At 43.7% G+C, this 15540-nt stretch overlaps 1 protein-coding gene across 1 annotated transcript in view; it reads left to right on the top strand.

The window, feature by feature from the left end:
• Positions 1-15540, top strand: part of RSRC1 (arginine and serine rich coiled-coil 1) — a 107405-nt gene that overhangs the window by 79949 nt on the left and 11916 nt on the right. The window contains exon 9 of the mRNA XM_053986472.1: positions 10457-10525. Coding sequence (XP_053842447.1) covers positions 10457-10525 — 69 coding nt within the window. The remainder of the gene's footprint in view (positions 1-10456; positions 10526-15540) is intronic.

The raw sequence follows: 15540 nt of genomic DNA on the forward strand, positions 1-15540 counted from the left end.
CTTTGGAGGAGTGGGAATCCAGTATTGGCAGAAAATTGGGATTAAGGCAGTTAAATGGGTTTTTGGAGATAGTTATTACCCTGCTTGCAGCATTTGTACAAATTGTAAAAATAATCTTTTAATATTATTTCCAAAAATGTTTATGATAGAAGTTATCTGAAAAAAAGGGGTGATTTTTTTTTTTTTTTTTTTAATAGAATCCCTGAATGGTTTGGGTTGGATGGGACCTTAGAGACCATCCAGTTCCACCCTCTGCCACCTTCTGATGGATGCCCCATCTCCAGAAGTGTCCAAGGCCAGGGCTTGGAGCAGCCTGGGACAGTGGCAGGTGTCCCTGCCCATGGCAGGGGGTGGCACTGGATGGGATTTAAGGTTCCTCCCAACCCCACCCATTCCATTTTTCTATGCTTGGGCGACTGAGCAGTGCAATTAAAAGGGTGATTAACACACTCATCTTCATTAAAAAGCACAAATTCCATGTAAAGGGTACCCAGACATCCCTTGAGTGCACGTGCACGTTCAGAACCAGGTTCCTTCTGATGGATGAAGGATGATGGGCCTCAGTGGTGCTCTGCTGCCAGTCCCACACAGTTCTGTGCATTCCCTTTCCTCGTGCTTAAAACCCTTAAACACCCAGTGACGTTTTAATATTTCAAGTTATTTCTGTTCCCTAAGAATGAGAGAAATGCCCTCCTGAAGTACTTGGCAGAGCTCTCCCATCCAAAGTTAAAGCTGGCTGGAAATGAAACCTAATTGGGGAAAGCTTGTGGAAGTTCTGGTGTTGAATGAGGCTGCTTATTTATTACTTTGCTACAGCTTTATACAAATATATGGATGCACATGTGTCTGAGGGGAAATGATGCTGTCCAGACTTATGAGAGCCAGTTGGAATCTCTCAAGGTTGCAGATGAGCAGTGGAAATGCACGTGTATATTATCAGCTCCGTGCCCTTGGCCGTGACTTCCTCCCTGATGACAAATCTTTCTTCACTCCTCTCCTGGAAATCAGTGCTTTGGTGGTTTGCTCTCTTGGATTTGTCTGTTTTCCCACTTGCTCTAATGGGCTCTACTCGAACTTTTAAAAACAAGCATTTATTTGAAATACATTAGACAACACAGTACTTCAGAAAAAAAATGTTTGATACCCCAAATTCCTTCCTGAATTATTTAAGTGCCGCTGCAGCAAACTGTTTACTCAGGGATGTTCCGCCGGGTGTGTAGTAGGGGTGTAGTTTTCTTTTAATGCAGTTATTGAATTCCAACCCACAGAGCCTCTGGCGGGGCTCCAGGAGCGCTCTGCTGCGCCGAGTGAAGATAAATTGTTTGTTTTCAGCAGCATTTCTTCATCTTCATCACTTAATCTGCAATGAAATTTTACAGCCAGCCACTGAATATTTAAGCAATATATTTACCTCTTTTATCCTGGGGGAGTATTTAATGAGGCAAATGGTTGGAGGAGTTCAGGGTACAGGCTGGGAACGTGGAGTTTCCCATCCTTTTCTCCGCCGGGATGAGCTCAAGGCTGTAATGGAGCGTGTGCTGGCATCGGCTGCAAGTCCTCCCCACAAATCTTTCCTTGACACACGCTCCCCCTTTTGGTGCCAGATGTCAGGTTCTTCTGGCTGCCTGTCTCACGAGCCCGCAGCTCCAGCTCCGTCAATCCTGGGAGTTCCCTGCGCCTCCACCCCGAAGTTTTCCAGCTCCAAGTTTTCCACCTCGTCCTTTCCTGATTTTCCAGTGCCCCGTTCAGTGTCTTTGTGAGTTAGCACTCCTTGGTGCTCGTGTTCTTTTTCTTTAACCGTGTCTTGGTGTTTATGAACTTACAGGGTTTTAAAAAAAAACTTTTTAAAAGTGCTTTTTGATCTTTGCATTTTGTTGCTTTACGAAGGTTTTTTATTAACATCGTGGTCAGAGCGGGAAATGATCGTACGTAGGGTGAACAAATTCCCTTCTTTCTTCAAAAAATCCTCAAAAACGCTTCCTTGCGGCACAATTTGAATATTAATTGTGCTCCGTTCTTGATTAAGTATGCTCCACTTACACAGCTTCATTCCTCATGCTTTCACTCCTGATGTTTTCATTGGGGTGGAAAACGGGAGCTGGAAATTCCCGGAGCCCTCCCAAGGTGCTGGGGGCCGCTTTGGCTTCTCTCAGAGCTGTTCCCTGTAATCAGCTGTGCGTGCTCCGTGCTTTATTGCTTCCTTTCCACAGCCACAGGAGTTGTCATCTGCTTGATTTTCACTTAACGTGGCGATTCCTGACGGTGGGAAATTGGCAGATGAAAGAAGGGCTCGTTCGGCATCGAAGTTTTGGGAGTGAATTTTTCAAGTTTGCTGACAAGCTGTCAGGCTGAATTCTGCCCTTACCCCAGGAAGAAAAGCTGACTGTCACTGCCAATCTAGAGCCTGTAATGACAATTGTGTTTGAGGCACAGTGCCATTTTTTTTCCCCAGAAATCATTTAAGTAATTTGTCTTTGTGGTTGTATTTTAAGCGAGGGAGTGTTTTTTTGAATTGAAACGACTTATTTGTGGAATTGAATGGAGGAGCTGTTAACGTTTTCATGTGAAGGTAGGTGGGCAGTACAAGATCAGGGTGATTTCTCCTGCAGATGCAGAGGGTGCTGGAGCTGAGTGGCTGGCAGATCCCGTGAGGATTGAGTGTTTCCTGGGATGTGGGGTGGGACACAGTCCCTGGAGCTGCAGGGCTTGCCTGAGCTCTGCTTACAACAGTGGTGGTGCTTTGGGCTGAGATCCTCGCGGGAAAGGGAGCACTGAAATCACTGAGGAGGAAAAAAACAGCCTCAATTTATCCTTCAGAATTTGTGTGATGGTTTTGAAAGCATTTCCATCCAGGGCCTGGGCAGGGACACCTCCCACTGGCCCAGGTGGCTCCAAGCCTGGCTTCACCTCTCACCTGCTCACCAGATCCGTGCCAGCTCTGTCCCTTGTCCTCTCTTTTCTCCACCCGTGGTGTGCCAGAGGGAAAGAAACAGCTCTGGAACAAATACTGGCTGAAGAGCAATTTAAAGAAATTGAATCAAATGGGAGTTTTTCACAGGGATCGCTTCTTGGCTTTCTGGTTGAGCTGGGAATTATTCCTGAAGGATATAGCAATAAGAGCATTCTTTACTCCATCATTTTTTATATCTGGAATTTATTTTTTTTTGCTCCTAGATGTTGCTGCTGCTTTGGTCTCAGTAGTTTAGGGGCAGGTTTAACTCCAGGCCATCCTTTCACTTTCCCTAGCTCTTTGTTCCTTGAGGAAGAGGAAGCTCTTTCTCTCTCATCAGCTGGAGGAAATGGCCTCAAGTTGCACTGGGGGAAGTCTGGATTAGATTTGAGGAACAATTTCTTCCTGGAAAAGGTGGTCTGGCTTTGGAACGAGCTGCCCAGGGAAGTGGTGGAGTCTCCATCCCTGGAAGTGTTCAGAAAACGTGTGGATGTGGCACCTGGGGACAGGCTTAGTGGTGGACCTGGCAGTGCTGGATCAACAGCTGGACTTGATGATCTTGGGGGGCTTTTCCAACCTCAATGATCTCCTGATTCCATGAATCCCACCCCTCTCCCCTTAAAGACACTCACCTGGAAGGTGCCCTTGGAACACTTCCCTTGGCATCACTGAGCTGTTCTGAGAACTGATTTCCTCCCCAAGGAATCCCATGCAGTTCTGCACTTTTCCTGAGCTGGGCTGCAGGCTGGGGGAGCAGATCCCAGGTGAAACATTGCTTGCTTAGGAGATGTCGAGGTGGGTAATGTACAAATCCTTGGAATATTTAACAGCAGCCCCTGCAATGAGCCAGAAGCCAATTAATCAATTAATCCTTAGTGCTAAACCCTGTTTAGGTTGGATTTTTCCTCCAGCGTGTGTCTGGCGGGGGGAAACTGTGGGGGAAAGAAAGAAATTAGGGATGCACTAAATAATGGATGAATGTACCTAGCCAAGATCTGCTGATTAAGTCTTCTTTAGGATTATTATTATAAATAGGGAGTGCCAGATTCTCAGCTGGAGTAAATGGGCTTGGCTCGGCTCAAGTCAGTGGATTTGTGCCAGCCTGAATTCACTGAGGATCTGGCCTTTAATTCTGGAAAAGGAGGATATTTGGGGAGGAGAATGATGGGGGCTGTGAGAAGTTTGGTGATGAGAACGCTGCTTTCCTGGTAATATCAGGGAAAAAGAAATGTAAATGACTATTCTTTTGAATTTTGTAATGAGATTCAAGGAACTACTTGATGTGGTTTCATTAGATGGAAATTACTTTTTTCCCAAGTAGCTACATCTTAACCCCCTGCATGGAGGAAGGGAATATGCATGGAAAATGTGATGGTTCATTTAATTTTGTGGGTGGTTGTCTCTTGCACCAGCATTTCTGCCATTCCTACCTAAAAAATGCCTCGATGGCCATCACATGTTCATTGGAAGGAAATAGGAATAAATAGAGATGATTGTGGAAATCTGTTTCCCACTCTGCTTTTCCACCAGGAGTGAAGTGGGCTGGAATTTCAGATGGCAGCGGTTTCAAATCCAACGTGGGGTCTCATTTGGCTCCATTTTAGGAAGGTATCAACAAATCAGATTGCAAAGCTGCTGATTTGGTAATTGCTGAAAAACACCCAACCAACAATCTGCAAAGGAAATGCACATTGTTCAACAATACCTCAAAATACAGTGTTTGACCCTCTGGAGTGGACTCAAAAAAAAAATCCAGTTCTGAAATAACACTTTTAAAAGTGGAATATCTTGGAAGGACTAAGGATAACAACACAAAACAAGTTTTCTGTATTCCCAGTTGTTCTGACCATAGAACTAATTTCTCAGTCAGAGGAGGGCACAGCTTTGTCATCATTCTCCAGTACCATCAAATCCAGCGTTCGACCATTTGGAGTGGCCACATTTATACTTAAAAACCAAAAAAAAAAAAAAAAAAAGAAAACCACCCACCTTTTTAAGGGGGATATCTCAGAAAGCCTAAAAATAACATCACGGAACAAGTTTGTTACATTCCTAATTGTTCTGACCATAGAATTAATTTCCCAGCCAAGGTGGGGGGGGGGGCATGGCTTTTTCATCCCTGCCAGCCTCGGAATATTCAGCGTGTCACAGATGTTCATGAATAATGTCCATTTAGAAGCGTTGGCAGCGAGCTGGCGAGATGAATGAAATGTTGGGGGGATCTGACAGGCAGCACGCTGCTTTGTGATCATTCCAAAGTTCTAATAATCTCCCTCACCTTCCCTGCCTGCCTCTAATGAAAGAGAATAGGTGATTGCACCTCGGGCTATGTTCTGCGCCTAATGACTCCTCCAAAGGCGGATTTATGGAGAAAAAATTAACTTTGAATGAGGATTGAATTGGCCCTGACAGGCTGATAGACTGTGACACAGATTCTGTGGCAAAACAGACGTAGCCCTAATTGATTATCAATATTTTAAGCAAAGTGATGAAAATAAGCATTAAGTGATGAGAAAGGCAGTCTTAATACAGGAGGCAGTCACCGGGATCCGGGAAGTCTTCGGGGAGCTCGGCCCCGCTCGCCAGAACGGGGTTTCAGCTGTCAGTTCTTCCCTCTCCCTGCCCCACAGCCCCTGCCCCTTCCCAGCCTCTTCCCCTCCCGGATTTGTGCCCAGCAGGTTGATGTTCCAGCCTCCCTCTCTCCAGAGAAGTTGGTTTCATTTTAACCCCTTTGGTTAAGGGGCAGTTCAGCGGGGTTTTGGATATTCTCTCCTTCCTGCTGGGCTCTCTCCCAGCCCCGTGCCGTTTCCAGCCAGCAGGTGAGCCACAAACTGCTTCCTAAAAATGGTAACAGTGACAGAAACCAGGGAGAAATTGCCTGGTTGGTGGGAAAGGGTTTATCTTGATGATTATCTTGGTTGTACCCGATATAAACAAATACCTTGGTTACACCAGATAACTCCAAGTATCTCAGTGGTCCTTTGGAGTAAGACAACGTTTGGGTTTTGCCTGTGGTTTTCCAGTTGGGTTGCACATGACTGGATTGATCTTCTACCAAAAATCCGTTTCATATTTGGGAAAACCCTTGTGGCTGTGAGCCAGATGCTGGTTAGCTGTGCCATAACAGGAGGTTTATCCCAGAGTAAGGAATATTTTCCCAAATGCCTGAGGGAAGGGAGCTGAGCAGGAATGCTGCTGAAGAGGTGAGAAGCAGCAATCCTACACCAGGAGGAATCAGTGGGATAACATCTCCCTTCCAAACACTGGGTATTTTCCCCCAGGAATTCAGAAAAGCTTAAGAAAACCAGATTTGGGCTTCTGGGGAGTTTTTAAAGTGTGACTGGCAGAGCAGGGGAGGGGGCAGTGAGCCCCTCCCTCACCCTCATGCTCAGGGCTCCAATATCCATAATTAGAGTCTGGTGTAATTAAATTACAGGGCAGCAAGGGCAGAAGTTGCCATGTTTGGGAATTGGGTGTTTCAGGTGTAATTAGGGAGGACAGGGAGCTCTGAGAGATCCGTGGCCATGGACACCATGGGCTGGGCAAGTGACCACCAAAACATGGATTTATGGAATCACAGAACCCCGTGGATTTATGGGCTCATGGATTAATAGAATCATATGGATCAATATGGATCAATAGAATCATCATTTAGGCTGGAAAAGCCCTCTTAAGACCTCCAAGAATGTTGGTGGTGTTTAAATTTTGGGTGAAATGTTCCTAAAGGCAAAAAATACAGAAAACCAGCTTAAATGTGGAGTGATAAGAATGTGTGTGGTGGTGTCACTTTTCCTCTGGAACTCAGAATTCCTGGGTGCTGCTCCTGGTGTTCCTGTCAGAGGAACTCTCTGAGCAAGTGGGTGTCTGGAGTTTGTGCTGGAATTTGTCAGATGGATAACAGATAATTTTCCACGTCAGCCTATGAATATTCAGCAGAGAGGATTTCCACAAGCCTTGATAAATTTAATATACCAGAGAAAAATAGCATGTAAATGAAACAGGGCCTTGTAAATTAATAATGGATTCCACTTGTATTTTTATATGTGAGCTGACTGAATATTTTATAAGTGCAAAAATGTTTGTGTTTAAAAAAAAAAAAAAAGGTGAAGTCTTTCTGATGAGCATTGTGGATGGTTGGCTGCATTTTAAATGAGATGTCCAAGTGTTTTTACAGTTTCTTGGCTTTCTTTTCCTCAGACACATCTTGTATTTTCAATTTTGAGCAGTTGGAAAGTCCACAATTAGGTTGAATTAATTTATTTTTTCCAAACCTCTTGTGGTTTGCAGTTGTGGGTGTTCTGACACTCCTCTCTTTTTAATTTTGACAGGAAAATGAAATCTCCTTAGTGAAGGGCTGAGTCTTTTCCGTGCACCTTCCCTGCTTCTGCCATGCACTGGGGGAGGGCTCTGCTGCATGAGCCTGGGCCACACTTTCCAAAATGCCCTTTCCAGCCCCAAAACATCCCCTGCCCTGTTTCTACCTTGCAATAATTCACAGTTTTCCTGGCTTCTCTTAATTAGCAGCTTTGCTTGGAAATAATTTCACCTTGGCACGGTGTGAGGCTGGTCAGGATTAAAGCATCAGCCATCCATCAGGGAGTGACTGCTTCCCAAACCTCGAGCACTTCCAGGGCTTCCACGGAATCCTGGAATTGGAAAAGCCAATCCAAAAAGGTTGGAAAAGCCCTCCCAGACCATCAAATGCAACCCTCAAGTTGTAAAGATCTTCTAAATGTTGTTTAATTGCAGCTTGGTTTGAGAAAAGTGAATCTCTTTTAGTGCTTTTGATGGCACTTGGGGAGTGAACAACAATATATTCACTATATTAATATAGTGATATATTGATATATAATAATAATATATAATATACATAATAATATATACTATATAATATTATTAATATAATATATAATATTATTATATAATAAATAATATTATACAATATTATTATATATAAAATATACAATGTTGTTAATATAATATATAATAATATAATATATAATATATAATAACTATAATAATAATAATAATAATAATAATAGCATTGAGGAGGAGGAGGAGAAAAGAAGAAGAACAGAAAGGAGGAGGCGAGGAAGAGGAAGGAGAAGAAGAAGAAAAGGAGAAGGAGAGGAGGAAGAAGAGTGGACACCATCCTGTGCCATGTTCTCCAGGATGACCCTGCTGGAGGTTGAACCACTTGACCCACTGTGGAACCTCCCAGCCTGGCCCATTCTGGGATTCTGTGCAAAAACGACAGAAAAATGTGAAATGTTTGAAGAGATCCTTTGGTGTTCAGTCCTGAGAGAAACTCAGGGTTTCAGTGCCTGTTGTTGGTTGTGGTAGGCAGACCCTGTGAGCTCGAGGAGATTTATGGGCTAAGTTAAATTGTTGTTAATGAGCAATTTTGTGTGGAGAATTGTCCTCGTGATACTTCCTAAATTGCCCCGTTGTCCCTCTAATTAACCAGGACTTGAAAGGCCAAGCTCTGCCTCGGCAGCAGTTTTAACTTGACTTACAAGGGCTGGAAATCAGCGATTTAAACTTAACAAAGACAAGCTAAAAATTTATTCATTGACCAGCAGCATCTTTCCTGTGTGTTTTAATATCTTTTTGCCACTGAGATACCCAATGAATTGTTCCCGTGCAGCAACAAATCGGGCAGGAAGAACAAAGTAGCTCAGTGGAATAGATAAATCAAATTTAGGCCTGGTAGTTTATTGAATCTAAATTGTGCCCAGTTGGCCCACGAGCTATATGAGCAATCCATCTTGTGCTGATAATGGAGGGTCTTGAAATCCACCTGATGTTTGCATTATTAAATTCCAGCCTAATGAGCTCTGCTAATACATATTGAAGACAGTTGTAAGGAGCAGAATGGGAATGGGAGCGGGATAATTTGAAAGAAACATAAGCTGAGCATTTTACATGACTCAAGGGGTATATCTACAATTACACATATCACCAAAATTGAATTTAAATGGAATTTCTATTATCCCTGTCCTTTTACCAAGGAGAATAAAGTGTAAATGAAGTAAAAGTCTTTAGAGTTACTCGTGGTTTGGTTTTATTATGGGATTTAATAGATTCTCGTAATGATCTTCAGTGGCAGAAGAAGTTTTGATATTTCATGGCTTGAAATGTTGTCTAAATATGTATAAAATCGTGGGGGTGGAAGCAGTGGTTGGATCACTTGGTAACACCCTGGCCAGGCTGTGCATTTTAAGGTGGAGCTGGTGGCTCCAAAAAGGAACGACCCCTTCACCCCCCTCCTGAGCTGAGTTTGGTTTTCATAAATTACTGCTTAATTCAGGAGCTGCTGGGATTAAATCTTTGCAGGTCTGACTGAGCTGTTACCATGCAGAGCACAGTTTTTGTAGTGATTTCCCTCCCTGGGAAGGCCTGGTGTAAATGGTGCATTTCTGGTCCTTGTTGGTTCTTTTCTTTCTGGCCTGCTGATACTTTTGAAAACTTAATATTTCATCAAGTATAATGTTATTAGAGACTTATTCTCACTTAGTTCACTCATCAGGCAGTGAGATGGCAATAAAAGAGAATGGCTCCTTTGAGACATTAATGCTTTGGAATAAATGATGTGCTAGAACAGAAATTTAATTAATTTACAGAGTATATTGATAGTCCCTTGTTACTGTGCTGTATATTTTTAATCTTCTTTAACATCTGTAGGAAAGTGTTTGAAAACCCCTGCAGTTGAGCAACTGGTAGATAATTAAGTAATAAGGGAAGAGGTTTCTAGAGGGAAAAAGATTCTTTTTAAAGAAGATTGTTGTAACATGGATTAAGTACTGCTGCTGTGATTTGGAGTGAAGAGAAAATTGTGTACTACCTAATAAAGTCCTGAGGAAGAGCTGCCTGACTCCCACTCTGAGCAGAGTCTGCAGGCCTGGAAATATTGTTTTGTTTCTGTTTTATCTCAAAATAGGGCTGGTGGATTACTCCCTGTGGCAGCAAATCTGCCACTTCATGGTGCACCACCTTTGGGTCGGTGCAGTTCGGTCTGGGGAGAGTGGGGTTTAAAGAAAGAAAACCTCTTTAAAGTCTCTAAAGGGCTTTACTCACCCCAAAATGAATGTGGGGATTTGTATGGAATTAATATTGCCTCTAATACTGACCTGATATTACCCTCCATAATCCCATTTGTGCCATTCCTTAACTGTGGGCATGACTTTAAATAAAATTAACGAAGAGTCAAGTTCTGGTCTGTCAGGCACGTGGATTTCACTGTGGGGCCTGCAGGAAGGAACATGAAATTGGGTTTAAAGCCCTGGAAATATTGTTTGGCAGGAGGTTGTTGACAGCCCATCCCTGGCAGTGCCCAAGGCCACGCTGGACACTGAGGCAGGGAGCACCTGGGACAGTGGGAGGTGTCCCTGCCATGGCTGGGGTGGCACTGGGTGGGCTTTAAATCCTTCCAACCCAAACCATTCCATGATTCCACGATTTGATAGGATAAATTTAACTAATTCCAGCTTGTTTTCTTCTTTTTAGCCAAAGCAGATGAAGCGTTGAAGGCCAAGGAGAGAAGTGAAGAAGAAGCCAAGAGAAGAAAGGAAGAAGGTGAGGAATTTCATTTTATTTCATAAAAAACCAAAGCCCAGGAAGTCAGAAATTATTATTTTTAAGTGTCCAAGCTCCAGTGGGGCTGTGAGATTTTCCTCCCTGGGGCTGATGATGGAATCTGGTGCCCTGAGCTGCTGCTCTGCAGTCCAGCAGGTGGAATAATGAAACCACATGGACTGAAATGCCAGGGAGTGATGGGAAGAGACATTTCCAACGTCGTGAGGGAGCCAATCCAAACAACCCAGGAGCCTCAAATCCTCACTGGAGCTGTGTGGAACTGGCTGGCCTTTAAGGTCCCTTCCAACCCAAACCATTCTGGGATTCCATGATTTCCTTCCAAGAGGGAACTCAGGAAAATTCCCCATTTTTGAAACGGCGCCCGCTGTGAATTTCACTCAAAATCAAAATGTTCTAATCTTTAGTTTGTTTTGCCTGGGGACTGGGGGATGCTGAGAGGAATTAATTGGTGCTCCCACTTAAGGTTCTTGTGAGGAAATTCAAGTGGAAAAGTGGGATGGCCCAGACATGGCAGGAGGGGAAAAATCCAAATCTGGAAAAGGGACCAAAGCAAGGAGCTGTGCCCCATCTCCCCATTGTGATTCCTGGATTTTGGGACCAAACCAAGGAGCTGTGCCCCATCTCCCCATTGTGATTCCTGGATTTTGGGACCAAAGCAAGGAGCTGTGCCCCATCTCCCCATTGTGATTCCTGGATTTTGGGACCAAACCAAGGAGCTGTGCCCCATCTCCCCATTGTGATTCCTGGATTTTGGGACCAAACCAAGGAGCTGTGCCCCATCTCCCCATTGTGATTCCTGGATTTTGGGACCAAACCAAGGAGCTGTGCCCCATCTCCCCATTGTGATTCCTGGATTTTGGGACCAATGGCCCAGGGGGAACCTTTCCACCTGGAGGAATCACCCAGCACAGGGATTTTGGGATGAGCTGGTTGGGACCCACCAGCACCCATCTGCAGGGAAAAGACACTGTTGGGGAAAATTTTTGTTTGGAAAAATACACATTTTTTGTGTGCTTAGATCCCATTGTGAGTGGCAGATGTGCTGGCAATTGCTGTGCCAGCAGGGATTGGGAAGGGTGAGTGTGGAAAGGCAGAGGGAAGAAAAAAGGGGCAGTTCATGACATGGGAACAATGGAATTTCCAGGGAAATGGGGAGGAAAACTTCTCTACAATTTATTAATAAGCCACGAAAACTCTCCTGGGGTGGCTTTGAAGGGTTGTGAGGACGTCACAGTGCTGGAAAATGAAGAGAAGATTTTTTCTGAACAACTCAAATTCATCCATTTGCTGAAGCTCCCAGTTAGGAATGAAAGAGTTTGTTCTCCCTGGAAAATACAAAGTCCTATTAAATGGTGTATGAAGCATTGGAGCATTCCAAGACATCCAGGGGAATTGCACACTGGGAAACTCCAGTTTTTGTTCAGTTTATGCCCCATATGGATTCAAAAGTCTGATTTTAGGTGGGTTTATGTCCCATATGGATTTGCAAACAGGACATTTATCCAGGGCTTAGAGTGTGTTCCTTTCCCTGTCCCAGGCTGCAGTGGCAACTTTTGCTTGGAAAAAGAGCATTTTGTATTTTTTCTTAGTTCTTCCTTCCTCACACAACATCTCTGGGTAGTTTTTAACCCTCTTTGATCCCTCATGGGATCCCTGAGGTTGGAAAAAACTTTCCAGATCATTGATTCCAAACTGTGACTGATCCCCACCAGAGCACCGAGTGCTACATCCAGTCATTGAAATAAAATAAAGCAAAATTAGATTGACTTAAATCTTAAAAAAAAATTCTAAATGACTATTTAAAAATAATTTTTATTTCTGCAATATCCCTTATATTATTTCCCTAACTAGAACCCTCCAAAAGGAAATTCCAGCCCGTGACTCCTTTACTCAGGAGCTGCAATAAAAATAATTCTACAAACAAACCAATCCTTTCCCAACTCATAAAAACTGGTTATTGCCCACCCCATGGCGAGGCTGTCTTAACATTCCTTTTATTGTCATTTTATTGCCAAATCAGGTGTGAGATTAGACGTTGGATGTTCCATGTAATCTGCTCAGAAATCAAATTATTTGACCCCCAAGCCCAGCGCTGCCCCTTCCTGCTGGTTTCCTGTTAAATATGCAGCATTTCCCCAGCATGAATAAAAAATTGAGGACAAATTAGAATTTACAGACAGCTGACCCCAGCTCCAGATTAGAGACTGGGGGCTTGTGCTGGTTTAAATGTTTTAATTACCATAGTCCCTCCAGCCTGGTGAAGGACACACAGCAAAATGCTGATTTTTTTTTTTTTTTTTACTTTTTTTTTAAAGTGACTAAAAAGCAAAGCAAGGAAGAAAAAGGTTCCCCCTGCCTCATTTGAATTTTTCAGTTTGATTACATTTGCACTTCCATTGGAGCTATGCTAATTTGCTGCATGAAATTAGGTCTATTAGCAAAAGCCACTACTTTTCCAGGAGTATTTTCAGTGCTTGGATTTTCCTAGTTTGGTTTTTATTTACTTGCTTTGGGGCTGCCCGAAAAGTGACAAAATCCAAAGGGGATTTTGCTACCCAATTGGGTTTTCCTCCTGACAAATTCCAAATAGGTGAAGTGGACAAGAGGAAAATTGAAAAAAAAAAAAAAAAATGCAAAGGAAAAATTGGAACACGTTGGATGATGTTAGGGAGAGCTTTTGGGCTCTTTTCTCTTAATCTACCATGAATAATAATATTTTTAAATGTTGAGTTTGAAATACACCGTGTGGGGAGGAGGAGCTGGGCATGCATCAGAAAACCAGGAAAAGGAGTTGTTCTGGAACACAGCAGAATAGAAAACGTGAATTTTTGGCAATTGATCATTGGTTGGATGGGAGGGTGGTGCTGGATGGGGCAGGCGTTATCCTGGTGCCTTTATCCCAAAATTTGCATTTCCCTTTGCCTTTATCCCAGAATTTGCATTTCCTGGTGCCTTTATCCCAGGATTTGCATTTCCCTTTGCCTTTGTCCCAGAATTTGCATTTCCTGGTGCCTTTATCCCAGAATTTGCATTTCCTGGTGCCTTTATCCCAGAATTTGCATTTCCTGGTGCCTTCATCCCAAAATTTGCATTTCCCAGTACCTTTATCCCAGGATTTGCATTTCCTGGTGCCTTTATCCTGGAATTTGCATTTCCTGGTGCCTTTATCCCAGAATTTGCATTTCCTGGTGCCTTTATCCCAGAATTTGCATTTTCTGGCGCCTTTATCCCAGAATTTGCATTTCCCTTTGCCTTTATCCCAGGATTTGCATTTCCTGGTGCCTTTATCCTGGAATTTGCATTTCCTGGTGCCTTTATCCCAGAATTTGTATTTTCTGGCGCCTTTATCCCAGAATTTGCATTTCCCTTTACCTTTATCCCAGGATTTGCATTTCCTGGTGTCTTTATCCCAGAATTTGCATTTCCTGGTGCCTTTATCCCAGAATTTGCATTTCCTGCTGCCTTCATCCCAGAATTTGCATTTCCTGGTGCCTTTATCCCAGAATTTGCATTTCCTGCTGCCTTCATCCCAGAATTTGCATTTCCTGGTGTCTTTATCCCAGAATTTGCATTTCCTGGTGTCTTTATCCCAGAATTTGCATTTCCCGGTACCTTTATCCCAGAATTTGCATTTCCTGGTACCTTTATCCCAGGATTTGCATTTCCCAGTGCCTTTTTCCCAGAATTTGCATTTCCCTTTACCTTTATCCCAGGATTTGCATTTCCTGGTGCCTTTATCCCAAAATTTGCATTTCCCAGTACCTTTATCCCAGAATTTGCATTTCCTGGTACCTTTATCCCAGGATTTGCATTTCCTGGTACCTTTATCCCAGGATTTGCATTTCCCAGTTCCTTTATCCCAGGATTTGCATTTCCTGGTGCCTTTATCCCAAAATTTGCATTTCCCAGTACCTTTATCCCAAAATTTGCATTTCCTGGTGCCTTTTTCCCAGAATTTGCATTTCCCTTTACCTTTATCCCAGGATTTGCATTTCCCAGTACCTTTATCCCAGGATTTGCATTCCCGTGCCCGGCCCGTGCCAGCCCAGTGCTGAATTGATTAGTTCTGCCCCCCCCACCCCCGTTAAGCCCTGCAACATTTTGATAAACTCCAGGGAAATAAGTTTGGCAGAAAATCAGCAGGAGTAGATTTAATTACCACTCGGAGACCTTTCCCTTTTCTGGCTTCGCCATCCCGAACCTCCGCGCCTTTCCCCGGAATCCGCGCCGAGCTCCGCTTCCCAATTTGTCCCTCCACGCCGTGATAAGCCAAGCAATTACTGGTTTATTGATTTTTCATCAGGGCAAATTTGAAGTTGATTTTTTTCCCCTGCAAAGGCAGGGGTGATTAAGTGTTTCCCGTCGGTTTAGTCCCGGAGAGCTCCGTGGCAGAATCCAATATCCTGAGGTCAACCTCTGCAGGGAGATAATTCGGTGTCTCGGCCACGTGTGAGGGAGAGGAATCAGGGCTACAAATGTGAGGGGATATCTGTGGAGACAGTTTAATTTGTTCCATTTATATGAACAAGTCGTGTGGCACATGCTTGGAAAATATCATTTTGAATAGGCTTGGAAATGAGGCCCACGTGGGCAGGGGGAGGGAGGGAGGGATGCAAACGAGAGCGGGAATGTGGCTGGGAGACAGCTGGCCCTTGAACAGGGAACAAACCCCATCCCTGAGGGTCATTCCTGGGTTTTACTGAGCTCCCTGTGCTGCTGGCGTGACTTTTCTTCACCAAAAGTTAAAACCTTCAAGCCTTCAGGTCCCTCCAAGCCAAAGCACTCCGTGGTGCTGTGATTCCATGATTTTGAGTGATGGGGGGGATCACGGAAGCAAAGTTGGAATGTGCAAAAAACCTGGAGGACTCGACTTGTAGAAAACCCTTTAAGTATAAACTCCATAAACCCAAATTAAAAGTTTTATTTTTTAATGTTCATCTTTAACCTGCTGGCCAGGAGTTCTCACATGAAGAATCTCACCCATGGCCACCACA

This window comes from Vidua macroura, chromosome 10 (genome assembly GCF_024509145.1).
Source record: "Vidua macroura isolate BioBank_ID:100142 chromosome 10, ASM2450914v1, whole genome shotgun sequence".
Taxonomy (NCBI): domain Eukaryota; kingdom Metazoa; phylum Chordata; class Aves; order Passeriformes; family Viduidae; genus Vidua; species Vidua macroura.